Source organism: Carcharhinus amblyrhynchos, chromosome 7, assembly GCF_965287045.1.
Source record: "Carcharhinus amblyrhynchos chromosome 7, sCarAmb.v2.hapA, whole genome shotgun sequence".
Classification (NCBI taxonomy): domain Eukaryota; kingdom Metazoa; phylum Chordata; class Chondrichthyes; order Carcharhiniformes; family Carcharhinidae; genus Carcharhinus; species Carcharhinus amblyrhynchos.
The window spans coordinates 46,585,023-46,612,076 of NC_137330.1; the positions used below are offsets into that span (position 1 = coordinate 46,585,023).

The window sequence follows — 27,054 nt, forward strand, 5'->3', positions numbered from 1 at the left end:
GTAAATCACGCTCTTCTTTGTGATGTCGAATGCCAAAAACGGAATTTGTACTCTTAAATTACATGGCTAAGAGATGAAGAAATAACACAGGAGTTCTTCTGAGGTTAGGGTTAATACACACGGGGATAATAATTGCTCTGGGGACTTTATGCAATGGCATTATAAGTGCCATCATAAGGATTTCCTCTGGTCGGCATTTCTAGCAAAGCATTAAATTGTTGATTTTGTGATTTCAATAATAATCAGTTGGATGAAATCTTCATATCCGGAATATCGCTGCTGAACATAGTGTCATTCTTACTCTATTGTGATGCTGTTTCCAGCTGTATGCGCTTTGGACTTTCAGCAGTGAAATCGTTCTCATATTTTTGGCAGTGCACACCTCCTCTCCGCGATTGCTTTACCTGGCTGCCAAGTTAACACATGGATCAAAACGTAAAGCAATTTACGCCAGGTTATTTTTCTACACGTTTTAATGTGCGAATTAAAAATTGGTTTTTCATACCCATAGAGAGAGAGACAAAGCATTTTCACATCACACTGAGAATAAGTTAGAATCGTTCAATATGGCTGTGTGCTTGGATGTGTTTCACAGGACTTTGTAAGCGTAGCCCACAAGGCATAAACATTCCCGCGATAAATAAAAACACATATTTCACCCTCGTGTTCAGATGATTGACATTTTCTTTTGTTTATAATTTGGGGCATTGCAATTAGCACATGATTTATCTGCTTTGCCTGATGTTTAATTTCTAGAGCTCAAATATTCATCATGTCTCTTAGACAAGCTGCACGCACCCGATGAACTTGGGGGGTGGGGGAATAAATCGAGACAGTCGATTGCAATCGTCCAATCGACATGACCAACATCTAAGGTCATGGAAACAGTTCCCCTCCTCCTCCAACAATTATTACATTTTGCACCATTTAGACGAGGGACAAACACTGAAAACCAAACTGCCTCCTCCTTAATCAGGGCCAGCCTACAATCAGGCTTTAATGTGCAATGTGTTTTTTTTAGTACGATTTGGTCTTTCATGGCCACCGTCACATCTACAGTGGTGCGCACAAGTTGAAGCATTGCAGGAAGAAAAGTTTGGGCAGCCCTGTGGAAAGTGAAGCTTTGCTTTTGCTTTGTGTGTGTGTGTCTGAGAGAGTGAGTGAGCTTGCGGCCGGCCAGCAGCGCCTGGCCCGCGCGCCCCTCCGCCTGGGCTCACATTCGGATTTGGAACGCGGGGTCTGCCACCCCTCCCCGGGCCGTTCCATTCCGCCCCCATTGTCTCTCGCCATGCTCGAGCCGCTCGCTCGCTGGCTGCAGCTGCTGCTGCTGCGAGGCAGCGACTTGCTGCTCGGAGGCGGGCTTTCCGATCCCGCTCTGTCCGCGATCGCTCTCAGCCTCCTCCTGCTGCTGCTGCTGGCGGTTGTTGTTGTTGTTGTTGTTTTCGTGCAGGGTCGAGGCCATGCTGCTTCTGTCGTCGCCGCCGCCGCCACCAGCCGGGCCCTGCCGATCGAGGAGCATCTGCTGCTGGAGGAATCCGCAACTGCTTGGAAGAAATCGAAGCAGCACGAAGAGCCGAGGAGGAAGAGGAGGAAAGAGAAAGCCAAGGTAACACTCTACACAAGAGAAAGGGGCGAGGGGTGGGAAGGAGATTGAAGAGAACAATGTGCAAACGGGTGGAGCTGGTCATTTCCAAAGCTGCCATCTGAACAATACCCGGTGGAGTGCAGCGTCTGCACTGGACCGTTACTCTCAGCACACTGGGCACAAAAAAAATCAGGACAATAACAAAAACAAATGCAGCATTGTGAATCCGTGATACTAGAACTTTCACAGACTGGGCCCATGGCAGGTAGAATTGGCATTGGTGATAAATATAAACCAACCGTTAACAATAGGGCACCCAGAAACTGGAGTTCTGTGTACTGCAAAAAATACGTGGTCTCTTATTTTGTTTTAATATACCTGTATGTGCAAGAATATACCGTGGCTGAAATATGCCTGCGCACCTCGTTTTACACATAACGGTGTTAAGGACATTAAACATTAAGTTAACGATGTCTTCTTCTTACTATGGGGTTGATTCCTCTAAAGAAAAGTTTCTACCTGCTAGCACAGGCGTGCCCATGGAACTGCCCTCCTGGTATTTACCATACTCCAACAATGAGCTATGTTATATAATACGTTTGTGTATATGGGAGAAGTGATTAATCACAGTCAAGATGTCAGTGATCAGTGACATTTTCGCTGCTCTGTTAACACTTTGTCATGAAATTTAGTTACATTTTTAAAAAGTCACTTTTTTATTCTGGAAAATGCCAGAGTACGCTAGAGTCTGTAGGAATAGTTTACCCTGGAAAGCTGGCTCAACTTTTGCTGAAGCTAAATGTCAATGCTAATTTTACCGGGTGCTAGATATCTACCAAGTAAATAATCATGAATTCTTATTTACTCCAGGCATAATAATACAGCCCTTGGCGATTGAGATTGTGGTAACTATTTCACTGCACTCAGCTACAGAGCAGGCAAGCAGGAAGGCTGTCACGCTTTTTATGATGTGTTCTTCCTCAAATCGTGTGGTTAACTGAGAGACGAGTTCTCATTCATCTTGCTGTACCAAGCAGCAGTTTTCAGGAAACCATTTCAGAATTACAAAGATGCAAGCAGTAATAGCGGTTAATTAATGTAGATTGCATTATAAAATTGTGCAAAGTAATAATTATTTTGCACCTTTTGAAAATTTGAAACATTTCTTCACCATTAATTCCTTCCTGTGTCTTATTAAAATGAACAGGACCTTGGATCACTGACATTTTTTAGCTACTATGAATCCATACTTTGTCCCATGCATGGTACTTATACATTGGACTGAACCTGAAATCCAGGGATTGATTCAAGTTGAGTTAACTTGCTTGCTAGTCTGGATATCAAAACATTTTTGTTTATAGTTCCAAAGTATATCATAAAATGATGGCCCAAGCCTAGAGTTTTTAATTAAAGGAACAGTTGAATGGCTGTTTTGGTGCCTTGCAACAGCACATAGTAAACTTTCGTAACCCTCAGGCTAAATGTCTTTCCATTTGGGCACTTAATGTGTTATCGATCACTCCCATGTCAGGCACATGATGGCTTGCTGCACAGAAAGTTTCAACTCCACTGCTTGAAAAATGCTCAACTCTAGCTCAATGGAGCACCCTGGACTGTATAAACCTTTACTATTAAATGGAGAGGTAGTTGGAGGTGTATAGCATAAGATGCATTTAAGGAGAAACTAGAAAGCATGTGAAGGAGAATGGAATAGAAGCATATGTTTAGAGGATGAGATGACACAAATAAAGTGGGAGGAATCTAATGGACGTCATTGGCCTGTTTCTGGGCTGTAAATTCTATGGTAATTTTCTGAACTTTTACAGTAGGAACTGAACTAAAATTGCTTCAAACGTAGCTAACGCAGGACTCTCAACTGACAGAAAGGACTTTTTTTTAAATATGGATTGACTTTAAACCTGGCTGCAGAAATGATGTGCTAATTGTGGAGCCTGGTTGCTTCATGTTTATTAAAAATGATATTTAAAATAAGACATAGGCTACTATGGCAGTACAATAAATGCATGATAAGATGGCTGAACATTTAAGAGCTCCACTTTGGAAATAGCAGCCCTGTTATTCATTAATATATATTTAGCTTATTTAAATGGTGTCTGGTTACTAATTTTTTTTAAAAATGGGGACTTTTATCATGATCAGGAAGTTGCATATTTAGAACAATACTCTTTGAAATCGTAAGATCAATACATGCACCTTGGAAAGATTTGACTATCTTTTGAAAACTGCCTTCTCCTATTAGTGCAACCAATGGCAAGAATGGAATTAAGGCTTCTTTCTCGTTGCCTTTAATGCATAGACCCCATGCCCACTGCTGTGTAGTCTCCTGGTTCTCAAAGTTGTCCTTGCGTTTGTTTTGTTTTCTTAAATCTGTATCATCTACTTAAATGTCTCTCCTCTCTCTTCTGCACTCACCTCCAACAACATGGGAGGAGCTCATGGACTTCTTCGTCACTAAGATTGAAACCATCCATTCAACTGCCATTGCAACTTACCTACCTTCCCCTAGTCCACCAAGCCAAACATCAACTAAGGTTCCCCCTCCAGCTATCACTCCAAACTTTTACCTTTGTCTAGTTTCCCTCATGTCCTCTCTGAGCTCAACTTGTATACGAGATATGCCTTATTTCCTATAAACTGCTGACTTACCCACCTTCCCTGCCAGGTTTCCATGTTAGCTGATATTGTCAACAGTTAAATCAAATCAAAATACTGCGGATGAAACAAGAACAGAAAATATGGAAAAACCCAGCAGGTCTGACTGCATCAGTGGAGAGAGAATAGAGCCAACATTTCGAGTTTAAATGATCCTTTGTCAGAGCTAAGAGCGAAGAAAATCAGCAGAGATTTATACTATGAGGGTGGGGGGCTGTAATTGGACAAAGGAAATGAAAATAAAGATGAAGGAGGCTGAGAAAGGTTCTACAAATGTCCATTAAGTGATCAGAATGCGTGAATGGCAGAACATGATACAGATGGTTAAGGGACTGTCCTTCTTTCTCACTTCCATTTTTCCACTTCTCCATTCCAGCTCTCCTTCTTGCTCCCAACACCCCACCCCACAATAATCCTTAGGCAGTCCCTCAGCGGGGATGGGGGCTCCTGCTGCCACTCTGCATTGGATCTGGTCGGGGCTGGAGGGAGGCCAGCAATCAGGGCGGGTTGGGAAGGGGGGGGTGGCAGATGTGAGGGGCAAGGGGGAGTTTGTGGGGTGTAGGGGGGCACAGTGGGGAGGGAGGTGGCCTGGTGGGGTGGGGCTCTGCTGGTGGAGGTGGTCTGCTTGCAGGGGTTATCATCACTGCTGGGGGGAGGGAGAAGATATTGGGGCAGACCGGTGAATGAGCAGGGGAGCCATGATTGAGGGGTGGGGGGGAGCAGTGTGGGGGTCCAGGGCTAGCCAGCAATTGAGCTGCCTAGGAAACCAGAGGCAGACACTTCGGGGCCACTGCACATGCGCAGAGAACGTGAATAGGCCATGCCCCCTGAAATTTAATGGTATTCACGCTGATGACCTGTGCATTGCAGTGTGTGGGAGACTCCAATGTGAACTCCCGCTGAAAACAACGTGAATTATTCCAGTTTTCTCGCAATTTTGACATTTCGTGAATTTTGAAAAAATTTTTGGGAGAATTCCACCCTTTAAGCTGAGTTGGTTTATATGCCTTTCTGCACTGGCTATCTATATTATGAAGCTATTATTAATTCCAACAGTGACCATTTTGTAGATCCATGGGTTTAAGCATATGCACATGAAGCTACTGCTTAAGTACCAACAGAGAAGGGTACATGCAGTGATTCCAAAATCTTCCTTTGATAGTGTAAGTAATTGTTTTCCCACTTGCACAGGTCATTTGCCATATTACCTTAGCTTCTGGCTACTTTTATCTATTCCAAAATGAAACCTTATTTTTTTTTGCAACCAGAGTTAATGGCACAATCACATTATTTGTCCAGTCTCCCTTGAACTCTGCCCAATTTTGATAAAAGCAATAATGTGCTACACATGCTTGTTTTTAAAAAATTGAAATGTTCTAAATTAGAAAGCAAGTAAGAGAGAGCTACTTCTCAATTATTGTACTGCAATATTTTGATTTGTGCTTAACTCCTTCGTATCATAATGAGATTATGTACTGAATCACCTCAGTCCCTCACCCCCATAATGGGCTGGATTTTTCTGGATCAGGAATCTATGTGTTTCCCAACTGGGAACCATGGATAAATAGGGATTTCCACTGCTTGCTGAAGTCCAGCTCTGAGGAATTCAAGTCAGGCGACCCTGACCTGTATGAGAAATCCAGATATGATCTACAGAGATGATCGTCAAAGGTGCCAAAAGACCAAACTAGAGTCCCAGGCTAGCTACACAGACTCCCACTGACTATGGGAAAGTCTGCAAGACATAACTGGCTACAAGATGAAGGCATGTAAAGTCGTTGGCACCAGTGCACTCCTCCCCGATGAGCTCAACATACTGTATGCTCATTTTGAGCAGGAGGTTAGTGAGAGCACGCCCTCCACCCTGGAAGCCTCAGATGAACCTGTATTTGAGGTCACCATTGTAGATGTCAGAAGCATGTGTTGAAAGCGATTAGCCCGGATGGGATACCCGAATGAGCACTCAGATCTTGTGCGGAACAGCTAGGAGATTGCGGGGGGGGGGGGGGGGGGGGGGTGGTATTTGCAGACAGCTTTAACCTCTCTTTACATCAATCTGAGGTCCCTATCTTCAAGACTTTGGCCATCATCCCGGTACCAAAGAAAAGCCAGGCAGCATGCCTTAATGACGATAGTCTGGTGGCCCTGACACCCATCATTATGAAGTGCTTCAAAAGGTTAAACGTGGCATGAATCAATTCCAGCCACCCAAATTGCTTGGAACCACTACAGTTCACCTAATGCCACAGCAGTCCACAGCAGACGCCATCTCCCTGGCCCTACACTCAACCCTAGATAACAAAGTCACCTATATCAGACTCCTATTTATTGCTCAGTCTTCAACACCATTATTCCTTCAAAACTCATCTCCAAGCTCCATGGCCTAGGGCTCAGCTCCTCCCTCTGCGACTGGATCCTAGGTTTTCTAACCAACAGACCGCAATCAGTAAGGATAGGTGACAACACCTCCTCCACGATCATCCTCAACACCAGTGCCCCACAAGGCTATGTCCTCAGCCTCTTACTACACTCCTTATATGCCTATAACTCTGTGGCCAACTTCCCCATCAACTCAATTTTCAAGTTTGCTGATGGCACCACTGCAGTGGGTTGGATATCAAACAATGAGACTAAGTGCGGGAAAGTCATAGAGAATCTGGTGAACTGGTGCGACAACAATAAGCTTTCCCTTAATGTCAACAAAAACGGAGGAGATAGTCTTGACTTCTGTAATGGAGGACATGCCTCTGTCTACATCAATGGGGATGAAGTGGAAATGATCAAGAGTTTCATGTTTCTAGATATCCAGATCACCAACAACCTGTCCTGGTCCCTCATGCCGACACTGTAGTTAAGAAAGTTCACCACCACCTTGACTGTCTCAGGAGGCAAAGGAAATTTGGCAAGTCCACTCTCACCCTCACCATCTTTCACAGATGCAGCATAGAAAGGATTCTTTCTACTTGTATCAGCTTGATATGACTTGTAATCTGTCCAAGATGGCAAAAAAATACAAAGGGTTGTGAACAAAGCCCAGTCCATCACTCAAACCAGCGTCCTATCTATTGACTGCGTCTACACTTCCTGCTGCTTTAGAAAAGTAACAAGCATAATCAAGGATCCCATGCGCCCCAGACATACTCCTTCCCCCTTTCTTCCCTCAGGAAAAAGATACAAGTCTGAGGTCACACACCAACCGACTCGAGAACAGCTTGTTCCCTGCTGCCATCAGACTTTTGAATGAACCTACCTTGCATTAAGTTGATCTTTCTCTACACCCTGGCTATGACCTGGAACACATTCTGCGCTCTCTCCTTTCCTTCTCTATGTATGGTATGCTTTGTCTGTATAGTACGCAAGAAACAATACTTTTCACTGTATGCTAATACATGTGACAAATCAAATCAAATCTTCTGGTGTGCTCCAGTAGTTAGAATTTTCCTTGTATTTTTTTAAACTTATTTTGCTCTATAACTTGTTGGATGTATACGCTGATAATGAAATGATGGTACTGGGACATCTGCATGTCTAGGTTGGGGGGATTCATAGGGTGAAATTCATGGGGTAATGGGAAGAAGGCTTCGGTGGGATGCTCTGTTAGAAAGTCGGTGCAGACTTGAGGGGCTGAATGGCCTCCTTCACTATAGGAGTTATATAAGACACAAAAAGAGAGAGGAAGCAAATTTTGATTAGAAGAAAAGCAAAATGTAAAAAAAATTGATATTTTTTAACATCTCTCACAATTGACTGCACTCAGGAATGAGATTGAACTCCTTAAATTATCCATATTTTGTGCAGAGAGGTTGACTGTCATTGCATTAGTGATTATTACACTATTAAAAAGGTACTTTTAATTTTTGAACTTTACTTTCTATGATGTGTTTAAGAGGCAATTAGTCTGAAAGTCCAGCAAGTTCTTAAAAATAGCATGAAAGGTGAGGTGCCACTTGTGCAAAGCAAATTGCAGAGTGGTGTAAATTGACCAACAAGCTCTGGAGATTTGCAATCTACAGCATATCTCGCAATTTTTTCAACTTGCTGGCTAACTTGCATAGTATTAACAATGTATGTCGATAGCACACTGTAGTTTTTCGAATGAGATCCTGCTCAACTTGTTTTCAAATAAAACTTAAGATCCAGCTTTATTTCAAACCATCTATGATTTATAACTGGGTACTACTAATGGAGGGGCAAAAAAAACCCCACCAGCTACTCATAAATATCTTCTTCCTGAACCACCCAAATGGCATTTTGTATAAGAACATTTGCATTCAAGTAGTGATGTTCACTCTGGAAGCAGGGGTATTGTACCAATGAAAAGAACAATTGCTGTTTTTGACTCTTATAGTCTCGGTGGTTTCTCAGTTTACCGTTCCTACCATTGTTTTGTTCAAGAGACTTTTGTCCTGATGTGACAGGTCTTGTTTAACAGCACTGCTGTTGTTTCTCACTATATAGTGTGAATGTGTGAATGTCGAATGATCATGCAGATTATACAAATAAGTAGGAAAATGACTTACAATGGTATCTCCTTTCTTTGAACAACGCTCTTTTTCTTCGTGTATCATATTTGATATTGAACTCTCTTGAGCTTTCAGGATGTGCACATCTCTTTTTCTCCCATAAGATTAGCAAAATGATTTTCTAGTCTTCAGTGCAGAGGATTTTAAAGCCAGTGAAATACACACAACCATTGAATACATTCTAAATTTAAGTGTTTGGTTAGCTACAATTTTTTTGCTACACTTTGCTTGTTAGTGTATCATATCTTCAAAATGCCAAAGAAAATTACACTTTGAAGATGAAACTCACTGCACTATTTTATGACCTCGTCCCGCCCATCGTTCAACGAGATGAGGCAGTAAGATAGGGCAAGAGGTGGAAAACCAAGTTTCTCGACTACCCCAATTGTACCAGCCTTGTTTTGCGAGTGAAATTGGCTTTGAGCCCTGATTAAAATATTAATGATCTGTTTTTTGCTATTATCCGGGCTCACTGGAACTTACCTGCTCACCAATCTCGCTTCTCACCAGCGAGAATCACAGCCAGCCTCCATCAGCAGCGGCCAGGTATGATGTCCTTGCCAGGGAGATTAGAGGCCTTGCCAGGGGAATTGAAGTCCCTGGATGGTCAAGGCATGGCTGGGCAGTGCCCATGGGGCATTGCCAACCTGGCACTTCCCAGCAGGCACCCTGGCATTGCCCATTGGGCAAGATAACTGACCTGGGGCAGTGCCAAAGCAGTGGGGCCTGAGTATGATGGAGCCTGAATGGACACGGAACAATGACGGGCAGGGGGGAAAGGAATTCTGCAGACGGTGGTGATTGGGGAGGGAGGGAACTGTGCAGATGGGGGTGATCAAGATGGCAGTGTCTAGGGAAGGGACAGAACGGCACAGGGAATGATGGGTGAGGGAGTCCTGATGTCTGTGGGGCAAGTGGGAGAATGAAATGGCAAGAGATCCCACCCAATTCACTGGAAATTGGGGTGTCTGTGCTACGTAAAATTGTGACTCACGGTCACTGAAAAAACTGGCACTGCTCACTCCTGTTTTCTCACTCGTTTAGCACTTTAATTTTTTTTGCAAGATTGTGCCCACTATCTCCCTCCTTTAATATATAGGTCTACTGACTTAATTTCGTAGCTTTGTATAGTATTTTTAAAGTCATGGGCATAAGAACACATCTGTAGTTCCAAAATTTTTTGTTTAGGCTGCTATTCTTTAGTACTGCAGATATTATTGCAAAGCTTCCTTCATTAAGTATTTTTTAAATAATTAAAACTTTTTAGATATTTGTTGAATAAAGTTCTGTCGTGCAGAGCAAAAAATGAATATAATGAAAAAGTTCTTGTGAAGACAAAAATAACAATATTAGACTATGGAGTGGAGTTGCAGTAAGGTAGCAAAGTGGATAACATAAAACATGTGGAAAATCTATTTGGTCAGGCAAACTAAGTCCAGATACCATGGGCAGGCATTTCATTGGAGCAGCTCCTGCTCTTGTGCTGTAACTTTGTTGTGAGCGCACTGAGACCCTTATTAAGCACGTAAACAAGCTATCTGCGTCTCTTCTGGTGAAGTTATGGTGTAATGCATTGGAAGAATTGCTAAGGAAAAAAAATCTTTCATGGGATGTGGGCTTTGCTGGCTAAGCCAGTGTTAATTTCTTTCAGAAGATGATGGTGAGTTGCTGCCTTGAATTGCTGCAGTCGTGTGGTATAGGAACATCTGCAGTGCTGTTAGGATTAGAATTCCACGATTCTGACCCAGTGAAGGGAGGGTGATGTACTTTTAAGTCAGAATCGTTTGTGGTTTGGAGGGGAAGTTGCTTACATCTGTTCCCATTACATCTGCTGCCCTTGTTCTTCTAGATGTAAAGGTGTTGCACCTGTGTGTTGGTGGTGGAGGGAGTGAATGTTGCAGGTGGTGGGTGGTGTGCTGATCAAGCAGACTGCTTTGTCCTGAATGGTGTCAAGTTTCTTGACTTGTTGGAGCTGCACCCATCTAGGCTAGTGGAGCGTATTCCATCGCACTCTATACTTGTGGGCAGGCTTTAGGAGTCAGGAGATGAGTTGCTTTCCACAGAATTCCCAGCCTCTGATCTGTTCTTGTAGCCACAATATTTATATGATGAATCTAATTCACTTTCTGGTCAATGATGATCCCCAAGATATTGATAGTGGGAAATTCAGAGATGGTATTGCCATTAATTGTTCAAGAGGAGATGATTAGATTCTGTTTTGTTGGTCAGTATCTGGCACTTGTGTGGTGCGAATTTTATTTGCCATTTGTCAACCCAAACCTAATGTTGTCCAGGTTTTGCTGTATATGGATGCAGACTGTTTCAGAATCCGAGAAGTTACTGATGGTGCTGAACATTGAGAAATCATGAGCAAACATTTCCAGTTTTGATCTTCTGAAGATGGGAGCATCATTAATGAAGCAGCTGAAGATGGCTGGGCCTCAAATATTGATCTGAGGATGCCACTGTCCTGCAGTAATGTCCTGGGACTCAGATGATTGACTGCCAACAACCAAACTATCTTTGTACCAGGTATGATTCCAACCAGCTTTCCCCTGATTTCCATTGACTTCAGTTTTGCTGGAGCTCCTGGATTGGTGAAATGCTGCATCAATGTCAAAGGGTGTCACTCTCAGCTCACCTTGAGCTAGCTCTTTTGCCCATGTTTGGGCCAAAGTTGTAACGAGGTCAAAAGCAGAGTAGCCATAGTGGAACCCAAACTCTGCGTGAGTGAGAAGGCTATTATTCAGTAAATGCCAATTGATAGCAGTGCTGATGATCCCTTCATTACTTTGCGCGTTGACTGATGGGGTTGTAATTGGCCTGGATGGATTGGTCCTCATTTTTGTAGACAGGATCTACCTGGGCAATTTGCCACATTGTCAGGTAGATGTCAAATGTACCGGAACAGCTTGGCTAGTCCTGGAGCATAAGTTTTTAGTATTATTCCAGGAATGTCTTCAGGGCCCATAGCCTTTGTATGTCCAGTGTCATCAGTCATTTCTGGGAATCATGTGAGTAAACCAAATTGGCTGAAGACTGGCATCTTTGAAGTGAAGTTCTCAGGAGGAGATTCAGCAGTTCTGGCTGAAGATTGTTGCATATGCTTCAACCTTGTCTTCTGCACTGATTTTCCTGGGCTCCCCCTCATTTGAGGAAGGGAATATTTTGGCAAACCCCCCCCCCCCCCCCCCCAGTGAGTTGTTTAATTCTCTGCAACCATTCATGACTGGATATGGCAGGACTGCAGAGCTTTGAGTTGATCTGTTGGTTGTGGAACTGCTTGGCTCTGTCTGTTGCTTGCTGTTAATGCTATTTGGCATGCAAAGAGTCCTGGTGACATAGCTTCACTAGGTTGACACCTCATTTTTTAGCCAATTCTGGTGCTGTTTCTGGCATGCACTCCTGCACTCTTCATTGCACCAAGGTTGATTTCTCCAGCCAGATGGTAATGGTAGAATGGGGGGTTACCCTGGGCTATGAGGTTACAGATTGTGGTTGAGTATAGCTTTGCTGCTGATGTCTCCAGCGCTTCATGGATGCCCAGTTTTGAGATACTAGATGTTTGAAATTTATTTAATTTAGTCTGGTGGTAATACCACACACACAATGGAGGCTCTCCTCAATGTGAAAATAAGATTTTGTCTCCGCAGGATGGTCACTCTTACCAATGGAGTATCATGGACAGATGCATCTGCGACAGGTAGATTGATGAGGAGTAGGTTTTTTCTTTTTGCATTTACTCCCTAGCTGCTGATGACCCAGTGAAGGACTGGGCAAGCTCAATCAGTCATCTCCCACCTGGATTATATTCTGTGCCCTTGCCACTCTTGGTGCTTCTTCCAAGTGGTTTCAACATGGAGGAGTACTGATTCATTAGCTGAAGGAGGGGAGGTAGATGATATTCAGTAGGAGCTTTCCTTGCCCGTCTTTGACCTGATCCACTAAACTTCATGAACTCTGGTATCAATTTTGAGGATTCCCAGGGCAACCCCTTGCTGCCAGCTCTGGTGGGACAGGACATTAAGAAGTCTCACAACACCAGGTTAAAGTCCAACAGGTTTATTTGGTAAAACAAGCTTTCAAAGTCTTGCTCCTTCCTCAGTGAGTGAAAAGTTGTGTTCACAAACAGGACATACATACAAGCTTGTGCTACCAAAATAAACCTTTTGGACTTTAATCCATGTTGTGAGGCTTCTTACTGTGCTTACCATAGTCCAACGCCAGCATCTCCACCTCGGGACTGGACATTTCCAGGGATGGTGATTCTGATGTCAGGGATAGTGTAAGCTATAATTCTGTACATATAACTGTCAGGTTGTTGCTTGACTAGTCTGAGAAGCACCTCTCCCAATTTTGCCACAAGCAAATGCTGAATAAATAGTTCCCTGATTTCCCTATAAATTGTTCAAGAAAAAAATCTTCATATTCACTTGTGCCACACAACTCAGATGTATTATTCTGCACAGACAACATGCTATTCTTCTCTTTATTCCTATTTTCTCCTCGTGAACCCCGACCAGCACGTCCCACAGAATGTTTATCGTCTCATTGTAACCCTAAAGTTCCTATCCTATTCTTGGCTAATATTTATCGAGCTCACTTTTGAAGAAGATAGTTGAGAAATTATTTGCTGTTGTTCCCAAGATTGTGCTGTCCATAGTTACAAGAGAAGAGTGCTGAGAATGAAATAAACCACTTCTTTGAAGGGATGCATTCTTCACTGACAAGGCCAGTATTTGTTGCCCTTTTCCAGTTCTCCTTGAAGTGAGTGCCTTGCCACATCAGTTACGCAAGGATATTTTGGCCTTGGAGGGAGTGCAGAGGAGGTTTACTAGGCTGATGCCGGAGTTGGGGGGGTTGAGCTATGAGGAGAGGCTGAATAAACTAGGCTTGTACTCGTTAGAGTTTAGAAGAATGAGGGGAGATCTCATTGAGACGTATAAGATGATGAATGGGATGGATAGGATAGAGGTGGAGAGACTCTTCCCGCTCAGAAAGGACTGTAGGACTAGGGGGCACAGCCTCAAGATAAAGGGGGGGCGGTTTAGAACGGAGTTGAGGAGGAACTTCTTCACTCAAAGGGTGGTGAATCTCTGGAATTCTCTGCCTGTTCAAGTGGTGGAGGCTGCCTCGCTAAATATTTTTAAGACGCGGGTTGATGGGTTTTTGATAAGAGAGGGGATTAAGGGTTATGGGGAGAGGGCGGGAATGTGGAACTGAGCCACGACAGATCAGTCATGATCTTATTGAATGGCGGAGCAGGCTCGAAGGGCTAGATGGCCTACTCCTGCTCCTATTTCTTATGTTCTTATGAGAGTGGACCTGGAGTCATGGGTAGGCTAAGCTGGGGAACGGTGACTGATTTCTTCCCTAAAGGGTATTAATTTGCCAGATGGAGTTTTACAATAATCAGTGATGGTTGCATGGTCACCAATAATGAAACTAAGATTATTTTTGATTTATTGAATTTACATTCCACCAGCTGCCATGGTGGGATTTGAACCCAGGGGATTTTCCAGTCCCAACAGCAGTGGAACTAATGGGGGTGGGGGGGTAGTGGCAGGAGCTGAAAAATCAACTTCCCACTGGCATTAATTCTTCTTTTCTCCCCATTCCAAATAGTTGAATGACTACACATGGATCATCTCCATACTCTTGAAAAAGGCAGTGAAAATATTTCTTTTAATCCTTCAAAGAGGGCTTTCTTTGTGTCTTTCACAAATCCAATGAACGTCTATCAAATCTTGTTTTTGACAGTCACTGTTATCATCTACTCACATTCTTAGTTTCTTATTCGCTCTCAGTTGGCACTCACATCTTTGCCAAGGTTGCCAAAAGCATCTCTATTTGTTCTATGGTACAAAAGTACAAAAAACTGCATTTGGAATTGCTTTTCTAGCATTGCTGTCTTATTCCTAAGGAGGATCTTCAATGAAAAATGTACCAGCGAAAGGTGCATTTCTTTTCATTCATGATTTATTAGTTTAATCATTCTTTAAACACTGGGTATTTTGCAAGCTCTGATTTTCATAGTCAGTGGACTATAATCAGTTGTTAGGGATGTTGTAGTTAAATACAGTGTATGTAATAAAATTTAGTTATTTAAGAGGTACTAATTATGATGTGCAGGAAATAAAAAAAGTTCAAACTTGATGGATGTATTCATGTATGTGGCAGTCTTTCCTTTCTAATGATGTGCTTTGTTTTTATCTCCTTTGCCAGACAATGCGTAGTTCATGATTTTCATGTATTTCTGGTGCAGTTTAGTCCATTATTGTGTAGTTTTCATGCGTTAAGAAAATAACTACTGTATTTTTTGTTCAGATATGTCTCTACTATCAGATAATTTAAACTTGATAGTTTATGGTTATATGAGGCTAAAGTAATGAAAAATTGAAAAAGGACCCGGAATTTTGAATTATTTTCATCCACCCTGGTATGTGAAAGGTATGAGAGTATTCAGCTGATCTGCCTCGAGGCATCATCTAACGCTACTGTACAGCTTGAGCTGACAACAGCCTCTAAGAGAGTGGTTTATTTCATCTTTTATTTCATGAATCCTTGACTAGGCCAGCTGAGATTGACAATTTGAGAAAGAGGTGCAAAATAATTTCCTATCACTAGTTTGATTTTGATGCTGTAGAAAATGATATCCGTGAGGACAGAATAAGTATGAATCTCCTAAATAAAACTCTTCTGAAGGCAAGATTTTGGGCTAAATTTTATGGGGGAGCCTATTGCTGCCTCATACTAAAGTTGCTTGGCAGTTTGTTGACTTTATAAAGGGCTGGAGGTTGAGAATTCTGACCCTCGGGGAGAATAGAGCCTCTCCACCACCCCCCGCCCCGAGCTGCCGGACATCCTCATTGGCCAGCAGCTGTGTAGTCCCAGCAGCACCAGAATATAGCAATGGTCGTTGCTGGAACTACAAGGGAATGCTGAAAAGAAGATCTTGGATACTGGACTTTAAGGTAAGTCTTCAGTTTTTGGTCATGAAGAGACCAGGTATTCTACTGGTATTCCATTCCTCTATGAGAATAGAGAGCCCTGTTCAACAGGTCTGAGGGTGGGGGGGTGAATGGGGGGGATGGGGTGGGGGGGGACCATCTTTGTGGGGAGGGGCAGTACATTTGATGGGCAAAGGTGCCCCTCCCCAACCCACCCAGAGGAATTATCCCTCTTCCTCATCTTTTACTCCAAGTTGAGAAAGTATAAAGGGTTGGCCAATTTCTGCCTTGCTCTGCATTATGGCAATGGAGGCAGAAAGAGGCCCTCACCACCAGCAGACTGGGTTCAGAATGGGATCTGTGACCACAAAGTTTAAGTGTAGCTGGTATTTAACCCAAGATGTCAGTAATTTTGTTGTTCCAGGATTAGATATTGATTTAGCCAATTTCAGTAGGAGGCAATATCAGTTATCATTAAACAACTCCTTCCCAGGAAGCCAGTCATATAAATAAATTAATGAGGCTGTACCTCAGATTTTATCTCACTCAACGCTAACATTGGCAGGTTGATTTTGCCAGTCCCTTTGAGAAATCCGACAGGCCAACAAACTGGGAATTGCTGCATCAATTTACTGGCTTTTCAAACAAAATTTCTTAAACCACAATGTCCCCCACCCCACCAACCCAACCTAACCCAGAAAATTCCTCTCTTGATAATACTGGGCCTTTGATCCACTTTTTTGATTCAGGTTCTGACAATTCATAAATTAAGAGATGTGACATGCATATCAGTATTTTACCGATGGTTTTCTAGTGGTGCTTAAGGCAAATGAGTGCAGGAACTTCACCCTTTTTTTCCCTTTTCCACTACTTACTGTTGAGTTAGGGGTAAAATCCCAGGTTACAAAACCTGTTAACTGTCTTTTTGACACTTGACAATTTTAATAGGAGATTGGTTTATATGCTGCTTCAGGAGGATGGGATTAATTGATCAACTGGATAATGTGTAATATACTTTAGTAATTGGGAACGAGAAAATATTGGTTAGATTGTTCAGTGCAAACAAAGAAATTATGTAGGAATTTAAAATATGCCATTATTTGTGAAAAATTATTTGGAACTATTTGATTTTCCATGGCTTTGTAACACTAAGAGTTAGATTTAATGTCTGTAATCTGTTAAATCCTAAAAGAACAACAACAGTTTGCATTTGAGAAGCATGGTGGCACAGCGGTTAGCACTGCTGCCTCCCAGCTTGGGTCACTGTCTTGTGGAGTCTGCACATTCTCCCCGTGTCTGCGTGAGTTTCCTCTGGGTGCTCTAGTTTCCTCCCACATTCTGAATGACATGCTGGTTAGGTGCATTGACCCAAACAGGCGCCGGAATTTGGCGACTGGGGGAATTTCAGAGTAACTTCATTGTAGTGTTAATAATTTATTGTGACTAATAAATTGACTGTGACTTTATACATTATGTAAATATAGTGAAACAAGCTTGCTTTGCAGGAGTATTATGTGACAAAATTTGACAGTGAGGTACGTAAGGAAATATTAGTCACAGAAGTATGCTTTAAGGAGTGCCCTGCAAGAGGAGCAATACAGTATAGAGGCTTAGGGAAGGAATTCTAGAACTTACTGCCTTGACAGCTGAAAATGTGGCTACCAGTGGTGGAGCAAATCAACTCAAGAATACTCGAGACACTCAAATTGGAGGATCATGAAGATCTTGGAGGGCCAGAGGAGATTACAGAGAGAGACAGAGAGAAGCCAGGGAGAGATGTGCAGACACGGATGAGAGTTTAAAAAAATACTTTAGAAGAGTGAATATAGAGTTTTCTCCCTTTGTTTTTTGTAACAACTTTAGACATCATGTCAGAAATAGTGTTTAAGCAGATGAAAAGCAGAGTCGTGCGGAGGGCCCAGTGTGTGTGATGCAGCATTTCCTGTGGTGGACCATTAATTACAAAAGTGCCTGCTGTGGGCCGACAGCTATTATTATGCAGACGAGTTATTAAGTGCCCTCACAGATGTTTTTGCTTAGAGCATTGTTTCAAACAGGGCTGTTCCTCAGTCCCTCTTGCCTGATGGACTTGAGCAAGAAATTAAAACCTGTAGCAGTGGCTCAATAACATGAGGATGAAGTACGGACAAAACAGTATGAAATATTTGAATATTTTGAGCATAATGCTGACTTTGCACATACTTATGTAATGGATATGTATAAAACCACAAATAAAAAGAATGCTCAATGTACATTCCATATAGAAAATATGCATTTAGAACTTGTTTCCTTTTTCCTCCCTTGCGCCGCTCCTGATGGAACAATCAGTGGTCCCAAATGGGCAGTTACACTTTTGACTTCTGTTCATTGCTGATTAAGTATTTTGTAGCCAAGTTTTGTAACATTTATAAAAAAGCTGAGCTAGTAAGTTCTGTGGCCACATCCAGAGCGGACTTTCTGCAGAGGCAAACAACTTGCAGAATAGTTTTGTGTTGCATTTTTAGCAGAACTGACAGATGCATCAACAAAATCATGCAAGAATAACCTATTTAGCCTATTTTAAAATCCGTGTTGTTTTTGATCTGTGGAGCACATACTGTGTTTTGGGTGAAACTTTTATGGTCTTTGAAGGCACTCTTGTACACTTTCCACTGCTTACTTCCATTGAACATGACAATCAAAGCTGATGAATATCATGGCAAGTAGACAGGCAACATCAGCATGAAATCTTAGTGCCACTTCAAGCTCTCTGACCAATGGAAATTTATTTCATTAACGCCAACGTTCTGATATTTTTCCAGCCACAGCACAACCTCTCCTCGGGTTATGTGTCCAGGCCAAGAAAGCAACCTGGAACAGCAGTGAATGCAGGCATTCAGATAATTTAGGGAGGTGTTCATTACTTGATACTACCTACCGAGTTGTGAGCTGCAAGAACAAGGATAAAACTTCAGCAGTGTTTTCCTGATCTTCCACCATAACCGTGGCAGAAGATTAGTGACATCCCTTAGAAACTTTGTGGTTATTTTTACATTTATTTTGGCCTTTCTGCTGAAATCATAGCAAAAGATGGAAGGAACGCCCCTGAGGAAATTCTAGGTCAGTCTTCAGTCTCAATTGCTTCCTCGTGGTAGTCAAAGTAAGGCCAGCTCTGAAACACGGATAGATTTCAAATTCAAAGGGAATTATCACAGAAGTAAACCACCACATTTAGTGCATATAAATCTGGTATCCAATGTGCAGTTTTACCAAGCTCACTTGTGTATCATCTTTTATCATCTCTTAAATCCAAGTTTGCGCTTATTAAGAAGCTTGGAAAGAAACAGACTTATAAACAGATGTTACGATCCCAGTCGATAGAATAGAACCGTGGCTCAAATGGCTAATTCTTTCTTTTGTTCGCAAACATGGAGGACCAGAGTTAAAGGACCGCTATATAGTTTTAATAAGAAAAGCATTGAGTAAACATGGAAAAAGATGAGTTAATATAATACCCCTTTATTTCCCCTTTAGCTTAACAAATACACACAGGTTTTAAGTTTAACACAGATGTACGAGTATTTTTGAAGCAATAAACGTCTCTTAATGCACAAAGTCCTTTTTTTAAAGCACACGGATTGATTGTGGTCAAACACACACTCTGCTCCATGGATTTCTGCTCAGAGTCCCCCCAGATGATTATCATATCAAACTTTCCAAACTCCACTCCCAAAAACACATTTTTAAACCTCTCGTAGTGATACTTTCACTTAATAGTTGATATTCTGAAATCCAGTCCAGGTTTTACAATTGACTCTGTTAAACAAAGCTTCCACTCCACTTTTAACAGTGAATCCAGTCCAGAAGTTTACATCAATCCCATTTGGATTTCTTTGTCTTGACTGCTGTCCAAATGGTCACAGTTGCGCTAACTCTCAATTTCCAGATTTTTGTTAAAGTTACATCAAATATTTTAGCTGCCTCTGAGTTTTGCTGCCCACTTTAAGTATAGTTAATATAATTGTCTCTTTAACTCAGAGCCCTTTGTTTACTCTTGCTTGCATTCCTTTGAACAATACTTTAGTGTCTGTTCACTTACATAAGAACATATGAACTAGGAGTAGGCCATCTGGCCCCTCGAGCCTGCTCCACCATTCAGTAAGATCTTGGCTGATCTTTATGTGCACTCAGCTCCACTTAATGCTCACCATAACCCTTAATTCCTTTACTGTTCAAAAATCTATCTTTGCCTTAAAAACATTCAATGAGGTAGCCTCAACTGCTTCACTGGGCAGGAAATTACACAGATTTACATCCTTTGTGTGAAGAAGTTCCTCCTCAACTCAGTCCTAAATCTGTTCCCCTTATTTTGAGGCTATGCCTCCTAGTACTAGTTTCACCCGCCAATGGAAGCAACCTCCTTGCTTCTATCTTATCTATTCCCTTCATAATCTTACATGTTTCTATAAGATCTCCCCTCATTCTTCTAAATTCCACTGGATATAGTCTCATTCTGCTCAGCCTCTCTTCATAAGCCAACCCTCTCAACTCCGGAATCAACCTAGTGAATCTCCTCCTGTGCCAGTATATCTTTTCTCAATTAAGGAGGCCAAAATTGTTCACAGCACAGCAGGTGTGGTTTTATCAGCACCTTACGCAGCTGCAACATAACCTCGCTGTTTTTAAACTCCATCCCTCTAGCAATGAAGGACAAAATTCCATTTGCCTTCTTATTTACCTGCTGTACCTGCAAACCAGCTCCTTGTGATTCCTGCACAAGGACACCCAGGTCCCTCTGCACAGCAGCATGCTGCAATTTGTTACCATTTAAATAATAGTCCATTTGCTGTAATTCCTACCAAAATGGATGACCTCACAGTTACTTAACTTCAGTTGTCTGAAACCTTCTTTCTGTTTCAGTTCCCAGGTTGTCTGGAATGAACTTTGTTTCTTAGGAAGCCTGCATCTTTGCAACTCCCTTGTCCTGTCCAGCTTCTCTTGCAAGAGTTGAAATCTGCCCGCTCCCCAGTGATCTGTCTCCAACTGCTCTGGCTTCCATTTAAGACTAAGAAAAAGAAAAACTCTCCCCTCTGAGAAGTGAGCCACCTATTGCTAAGCAATGCTCCTACTACTATATTTATTCTTCACATCATAATCCTAAACACAATAGAATCACAGTTGGAACTTAGCCAACCCCCGCACATACAAATACCCTAGTCCAGCATGAATCTAACTATAGGTCCCTTCCAGGCACACAAACATTAAATTAACCCCAGCTAAAATTATACCTCATTTCTAATGTTTACCTATACAAATATAAATCCCTTAAATGTACCTTTGTTTTCCTAAAGCAGATTGGAAATCAATGCACTATTTAACTTTCACTGACAAGTTGAGTAGTTTTCCAAATCCAATACAGTGACTATTTAAGAGCTCTTAAGATGCTTTTTTTCACGACTGTTTTTTTAATTTTCAAGAATATTCTTGCACAGATGCCTTTGAATGTTTTGTACTTTTAGATTGTACTTTGCCTATGGGAGGGATGCATCAGTACATTTAGCTTTCTCGTCATGACTGTGTTTATGCCAGGAATAATATAAATCAAGGGACTGCTAAAAGTATATATGATGATTCTATTTTCTGAGAATTGGAGTGTGGTGGAAGAGAGGGATATAAGGCCCTACCTGCATTACGTTGAGCATTATAAATATATGACCTAGGTGGGCTTGCTGACCTCCCATCTTAGTGGTCCCTATTCTTTAGAGTTTTGTAGCTGATTACAGGTATAAGACTACCAAGCAACACTTTCAGGGTAATATCTGCTGGAACTTGGCCAGCTGTGGCTTTTGTATTCTAAGTCAGCTTGACCTAAAACAGCAGATAATGTATTCATTTTTTACAATTAGTATTGATACAGAAAGCTATATATTATCATAGGTGTGTCTGCTTCTTCTTAGCCTTTTGTCTCCTTCTCGGAGTATAGGCAATGGACAAATTCTCTCCATCTAATCTGTTTGGGCCAAAACTCTCCAGTTGTTGCCAAGTAAAGTCCTCGGCTCTCATCTCCTTTTCTGCATCCTGCCTCTGTGTGTTTTTTGGTCTACCTTGCTTTCACTTTCCTTTGGGGGGGGGGGCTCCGTGTTAGACCTAGCTGTATAATGTTCAGCTGCTTCCTCAAAGGATGGCCTATCTAATTTCACTTTCCCCTTTCTATTCGGAAGGTCTTGTTTTGTCTCCTTGCATTTGCTAATAGAATTGATGGTATTTGGTTAATTGGAGGTGGATTAAGAAGAGTACTATTGTGGGATATCATTTGTAGTTTCCCACTGATCATTCATAGGGATGCGTGAATTTCAGCATTTTCTTTTTGTTTCTGTTTGGATTGTCTTTTTTTTTCAATCCTGCACAGCGCAATCTCCGGATCGAGGGAAGAGTCTCATCCCAAGAAACCTAAATGTGGTAATGCATTTCTCCCATAAGGACGATGCAATCTAAAAGTACAAAACACTCAAAGGCATCTGCGCTTGCATACTCTTGAAAATTAACAAAAAACAACAGCCCTGAAAACAAAAGCATCATTAAGAGTCTGAAAAAGAAACTGAACTGGATTTGGGGAAACTGCTCAGTGAAAGTTAGGTAGTGCATTGACTTCCAAGCTGCATAAGGAAAACAAAGGTGGCTCAAGGTGTGGTTTGGCCACTCCTGCCACTTAGTATCTCTCCATCAGTTTTAAAAAGTGATACCTGATTTTATTAGAAATTCCGTGCTTTCCTTACAAAGAAGAATTTGTGACAGAAGTCAGATTGGAGTTTTCACCATATGCAGGATTTTGCAATAATTGTAGCCAGTTTATATACAGGTGTTGGTCACGCCATGACTGCCTATTTTTGTGATGACAATAAGACATTTATGGTCTAGGCAGATTGCCACAGGTGACCACGATCCTTTTTTAAATTTAATGTTGGATCTGCCTTTTGTCCTTTTTAGCCAAATCATTGACCTCTTTATCTTAACTGTACAGTTCTGTTGTTTTGATGTCCATTTGTCATTTGAAGAAAATGGGGAAAAATCCTGTCATTACACTCAATAGTAATAAAACACAATTTCTTTTAAAGTCATTGGTCAAAAGTGCTATTTCAGATACCAGGATGGTAGTTGTATAAGAATTAAATAGCAAACATTTAAAATAAGAAATTTCAGTTCTCACTAATAATGATAAATCTGAATTTTGTAAAATGCCATAGAAAAATCTTGTTGGCTGAAAGAACAGCTCTTAACTGAAGTCCACTTTTTAAATCAAATTCATCTACTCAGAGCATCATAGTTACATACAGCTACATTGTGATTTTTCATGCTAGAGCAGCAGCTTCAGGCTAATTAAGTTAGTCAGCCGTGTCTCATGTCCATATTCTTTCAAAAATTACACTTGAATTTATTTTAAAAATTATCGAACTAGTCTAAGATAAGAACCAGTGCCAATTTTCAATGAATCAGCTCCAATGGACTACACCAAAAAAAAAGCTGTTTCAGTATGAGATCAGGTTTTGAAGTACGTGAATATCTATCAATTTTTAAAGTTGGTATTATGATGTATAACTTGAGTATTTTGCAGAGAATGCATCCAGCTCTGATCTTTGCATCGGATGGCTTAAGGTTAGCACTCCAATCCAATAGTTCAGAATTAAAAACAGGTGGTCTAGCAATAAAAACTCATTAGAATTACGGAAGGTTTATAGAATAGAGAGTGTCTCCTCTTGTGGGCAAAACAAAACTGGAGGCCATTATTAAAAAATGGTTACAAAGAAATCGAATAAGCGATTTTAGTAGAAATTTATTTACCCAAGGAGTGAGAATGTGAAACTCGATACCAAAGCAAGTAGTTGGTATGAAAAAAAGAAATGCATTTAAGGGGTAGGTAGATAAGCGTGAGAGGAGTGGACAGAGGGCCCGATTTTACCATTTGCATTCTAAGTGCTGGATCTCAGGGCATTCAGATCTGACTTGGAAATCTGGTTTCAGGTGCCCCCATATGCACAGCCTAAAAAAAAATTGCAAGTCCAAATGGCGCTGTGGGTGGGGCTTAGCGTGCCAGAACGATCGAAGCGCACGCGCAGTGAGGAAAAAAATGTGAAAGTTGAGGCGCTATCACATCACTCCTGGGCTGCAAAAAGCGGATAAAGTGGCCCGGGAGTGATGGTCCCCACAGACATCACCCCTATCCGTACAACATAACTTTCCCCCTTATCCACCCATTCCCCGCTACCCAAACCAATCATGACCCTCTGCACCATTTTCCATCCCCACCAACATTCCCCTCCTACCCACCCTTACCACCAGACAACGATTGGGCCTCTCCCCACCGCCATCCACTAGAGATACATCTGACCAGAAAATGCTCGGGCTTCCCTTCTCCCCATCAGAGAATGATCTCACCTGCCTTCCTCCTCCCTACTACTGATCTGAATCAGAGAGCTGAACTTACCTCTTCAGAAGCTGGAGCGCCCTTTGTCGAGCATGTCTGTTTCACACCGAATCTGGATGCACAACTGCAATGGTAAGGGGGAAAATGCTGATAAAGTTGGGCGGGCAGCTCTTTAATTCAATTTAAATGCATACAGATGCATTTAAATCACAATTCTGCCCATTTCAGGTGCGAATCGGATCATGGCCATTTTCGGGCCTTGGTAAAGTAGGCATCTGTGCCGGTGCAGATCGCGTTAATGGCCTCATGCCTGACTTTTACCACGTTTTCGCGCCCATTTGCAATGTTAAAATTGGACCCAGAGTTAGCTGAGGAAGATTGGGCGGAGGCATGAGTGGAGCGTAAACAGTAGCACGGGCTGATTGAGTTGAATGGCCTGTATATTCTACGCAGTTCTATAATATTTTGGACCTAGTAGGGAAGATCTGCTGCTAGGAGACAAGAAGTGTGTATGAATAGCATTATTGATAGCAACTTTGAACAGAAAAACTGTCCTTGGTTAATTTGTTATTAATCTGCATATTACTGTTCTTTGAAAAAAAAGTCTCACCACTAGGCACTGCTTTATATCAATACAATTTTATGAATACTCAAAATGAGGTTGAATTGCCTGCAGTATTCACAACTTTATTTCACCATGTACTTCAGTTTTTTTTAAGAAAAGTAATGAATCTACATTTTCTTTTCCTTCAAGGTGCCAGTGAACGGACACCCTCCCTTATCAAATGACATACAGCTAATTCCAGTGGAGGAAACAAAAGGTTCACTAGCTACAGAGAAGAAAGCTCTTAAGGTACAAAGCTCTGTGGACAATCATCATTCAATTCGCTCTTTGGTCGAGCTTTTCTAGTCTTTCAGTGGGTAAATGTGCCTTAAGATATTGTATCCATGTCAGAATAGAAGGTGCCAAGCTCCAAGATTATCGTGAAAGCTTTTGGCAGCGTGAAGAGGAGAAAGTATTTGAGCAGAATCTTACCACTATTCATGCCGGTGGGATTTTCCCATCCCACCGCAGCAAACGGAGATTTGGCTGGCCGCCAAATTCTCTGACACCACTGCAACAGGAGCATGGCATGAATGGCAGATAAGATTGCACCATGTGATTTGTAAGTCAGTGACAAAGCGGTCACAAATAATTGATTATCAGTAGAAATGTTAGGAGACCTTTATGCAGTGCATCCCTATTGCATGGAATGCTTTGCTATAGAGTGTAATTGAGACAGAAGCCTGCAGGGTTGTCTTGTGAGGAGAGATGAAGTCTGCTAAGTCTACATTCCCCACAACTTTGAAAAATGGTAGATGAATTCATTACAATATAGATTCTTAAGGGGTTTAGCAGGTTAGATGCTAAGAAGCTGTTTCCCCCAGCTGGGGAGTCTAGAACAAAGTGGCCACTATCTCAAAATAAGTGATTTCCAATTAGGACTGCGATGAAGAGAAATTTCTTTAGCCAGTGAATCTTTGGAGTTCTCCAGAGATCTGTGGATATTCAGTCATTCTGTTTACTCAGGACAGAGGTTGATTTATTTTTTGAGTTGATTTATGTACCTTTGGAGGTGGGGTTTCAACATCATAGAATCTTACTGTGCAGAAGGAGGCCATTCAGCCCATTGAGTCTGCACCAACCACAATCCCACCCAGACCCTATCCCTGTAACCCCATGCATTTGCCCTAGCTAGTCCCCCTGACAATGTAACATGGCCAATCCACCTAACCTGCACATCTTTGGACTGTGGGAGGAAACCCATGCAGACATGGGGAGAATGTGCAAACACTACACAGATAGTGACTCAAGCTGGGAATCAAATCCGGGTTGCTAGCGCTGTAAGGCAACAGTGCTAATCACTGTGCCACCACAAGAAGGAACAAGGAATCCCACAGGAGGGTCACACCACTCTAAATAAACCTTTCTTTCTACAGAAAACCAAGCTCTTTTCAAGACCAGCCAAGGGTAAAGCTCTCTGGTAGATGTACGACTGGGACAACACACTAGATTTTTTAATATAATTTTAAGTAGTATTATATTTGCTTTAGCAAGTCTACACAGGGGGTGATTATACTGTACAGTTTTCTGTTATAAAGCCTTGTTGAAACAAATTTCTTAAATTGTTGCTTGAATAAGATGAGGTACAAATATAAGATGAGTACAGGTAATCAAGGGACTAGATTAGAATAAGCAGCTTGTGTGGAGAAAAACACCTGAATGGGCCAAATTACCTGGTTCTTGTGCACAGACTGTCTAAGATTCTGTGGAAAAGATCTGCTAGCAATACATAGTAGTATAGACAGGAGAGAATGGACTGATTTTTGTATTTGACTGACACCGAGCAGGATAGGGCAGAGGGGTGATTCAGTGACTTCTGGGCAGGTAGCTAAGGCCTTGGTATGTTTGAGGAGAATTTAGAAAACCTTTGTGCAGATTTTTTATTTGATAAGTCTAGTCACTGCATTGTAACTTCTCTTCTGCTTTTTTTTAAAAATTGGTTTTCTCTTGGAGAATTTTTAAAAAATCAACTTGTGCACAGTGACAAGTTGGAACACAGCAATAAATTTTAGATTGATTTAGAATCTTTGGTGCTGACTAATCCTTTTACTGTTGCCTCATTTAACTTGCTAAGTATCATAACCGCCTGTTCTGCCACAAGTATAGGAGCTCAGAGCACTGGCTAACTTAGTTATAGAATAGAACCATAGAATCCCTACAATGAAGAAGGAGACCATTCGGCCCATCAAGCCTGCACCAACGACAATCCCATGCAGGCCATATCCCCATAACCCCACATATTCACCCTGCTAATCCTTCTAACACTAAGGGGCAATTTAGCATGGCGGTCATCCTAACCTGCACACCTTTAGACTGTG

General features: G+C 41.8%; 1 protein-coding gene across 1 annotated transcript in view; it reads left to right on the forward strand.

Annotated features, from left to right (window-relative positions):
• The first annotated feature begins 499 nt into the window (after positions 1-499).
• Positions 500-27,054, forward strand: part of LOC145344916 (uncharacterized) — an 83,707-nt gene continuing 57,152 nt past the window's right edge. The window contains exons 1-2 of the mRNA XM_080192235.1: positions 500-1,606; positions 24,887-24,985. Coding sequence (XP_080048361.1) covers positions 1,289-1,606; positions 24,887-24,985 — 417 coding nt within the window. The 5' untranslated portion in view covers positions 500-1,288. The remainder of the gene's footprint in view (positions 1,607-24,886; positions 24,986-27,054) is intronic.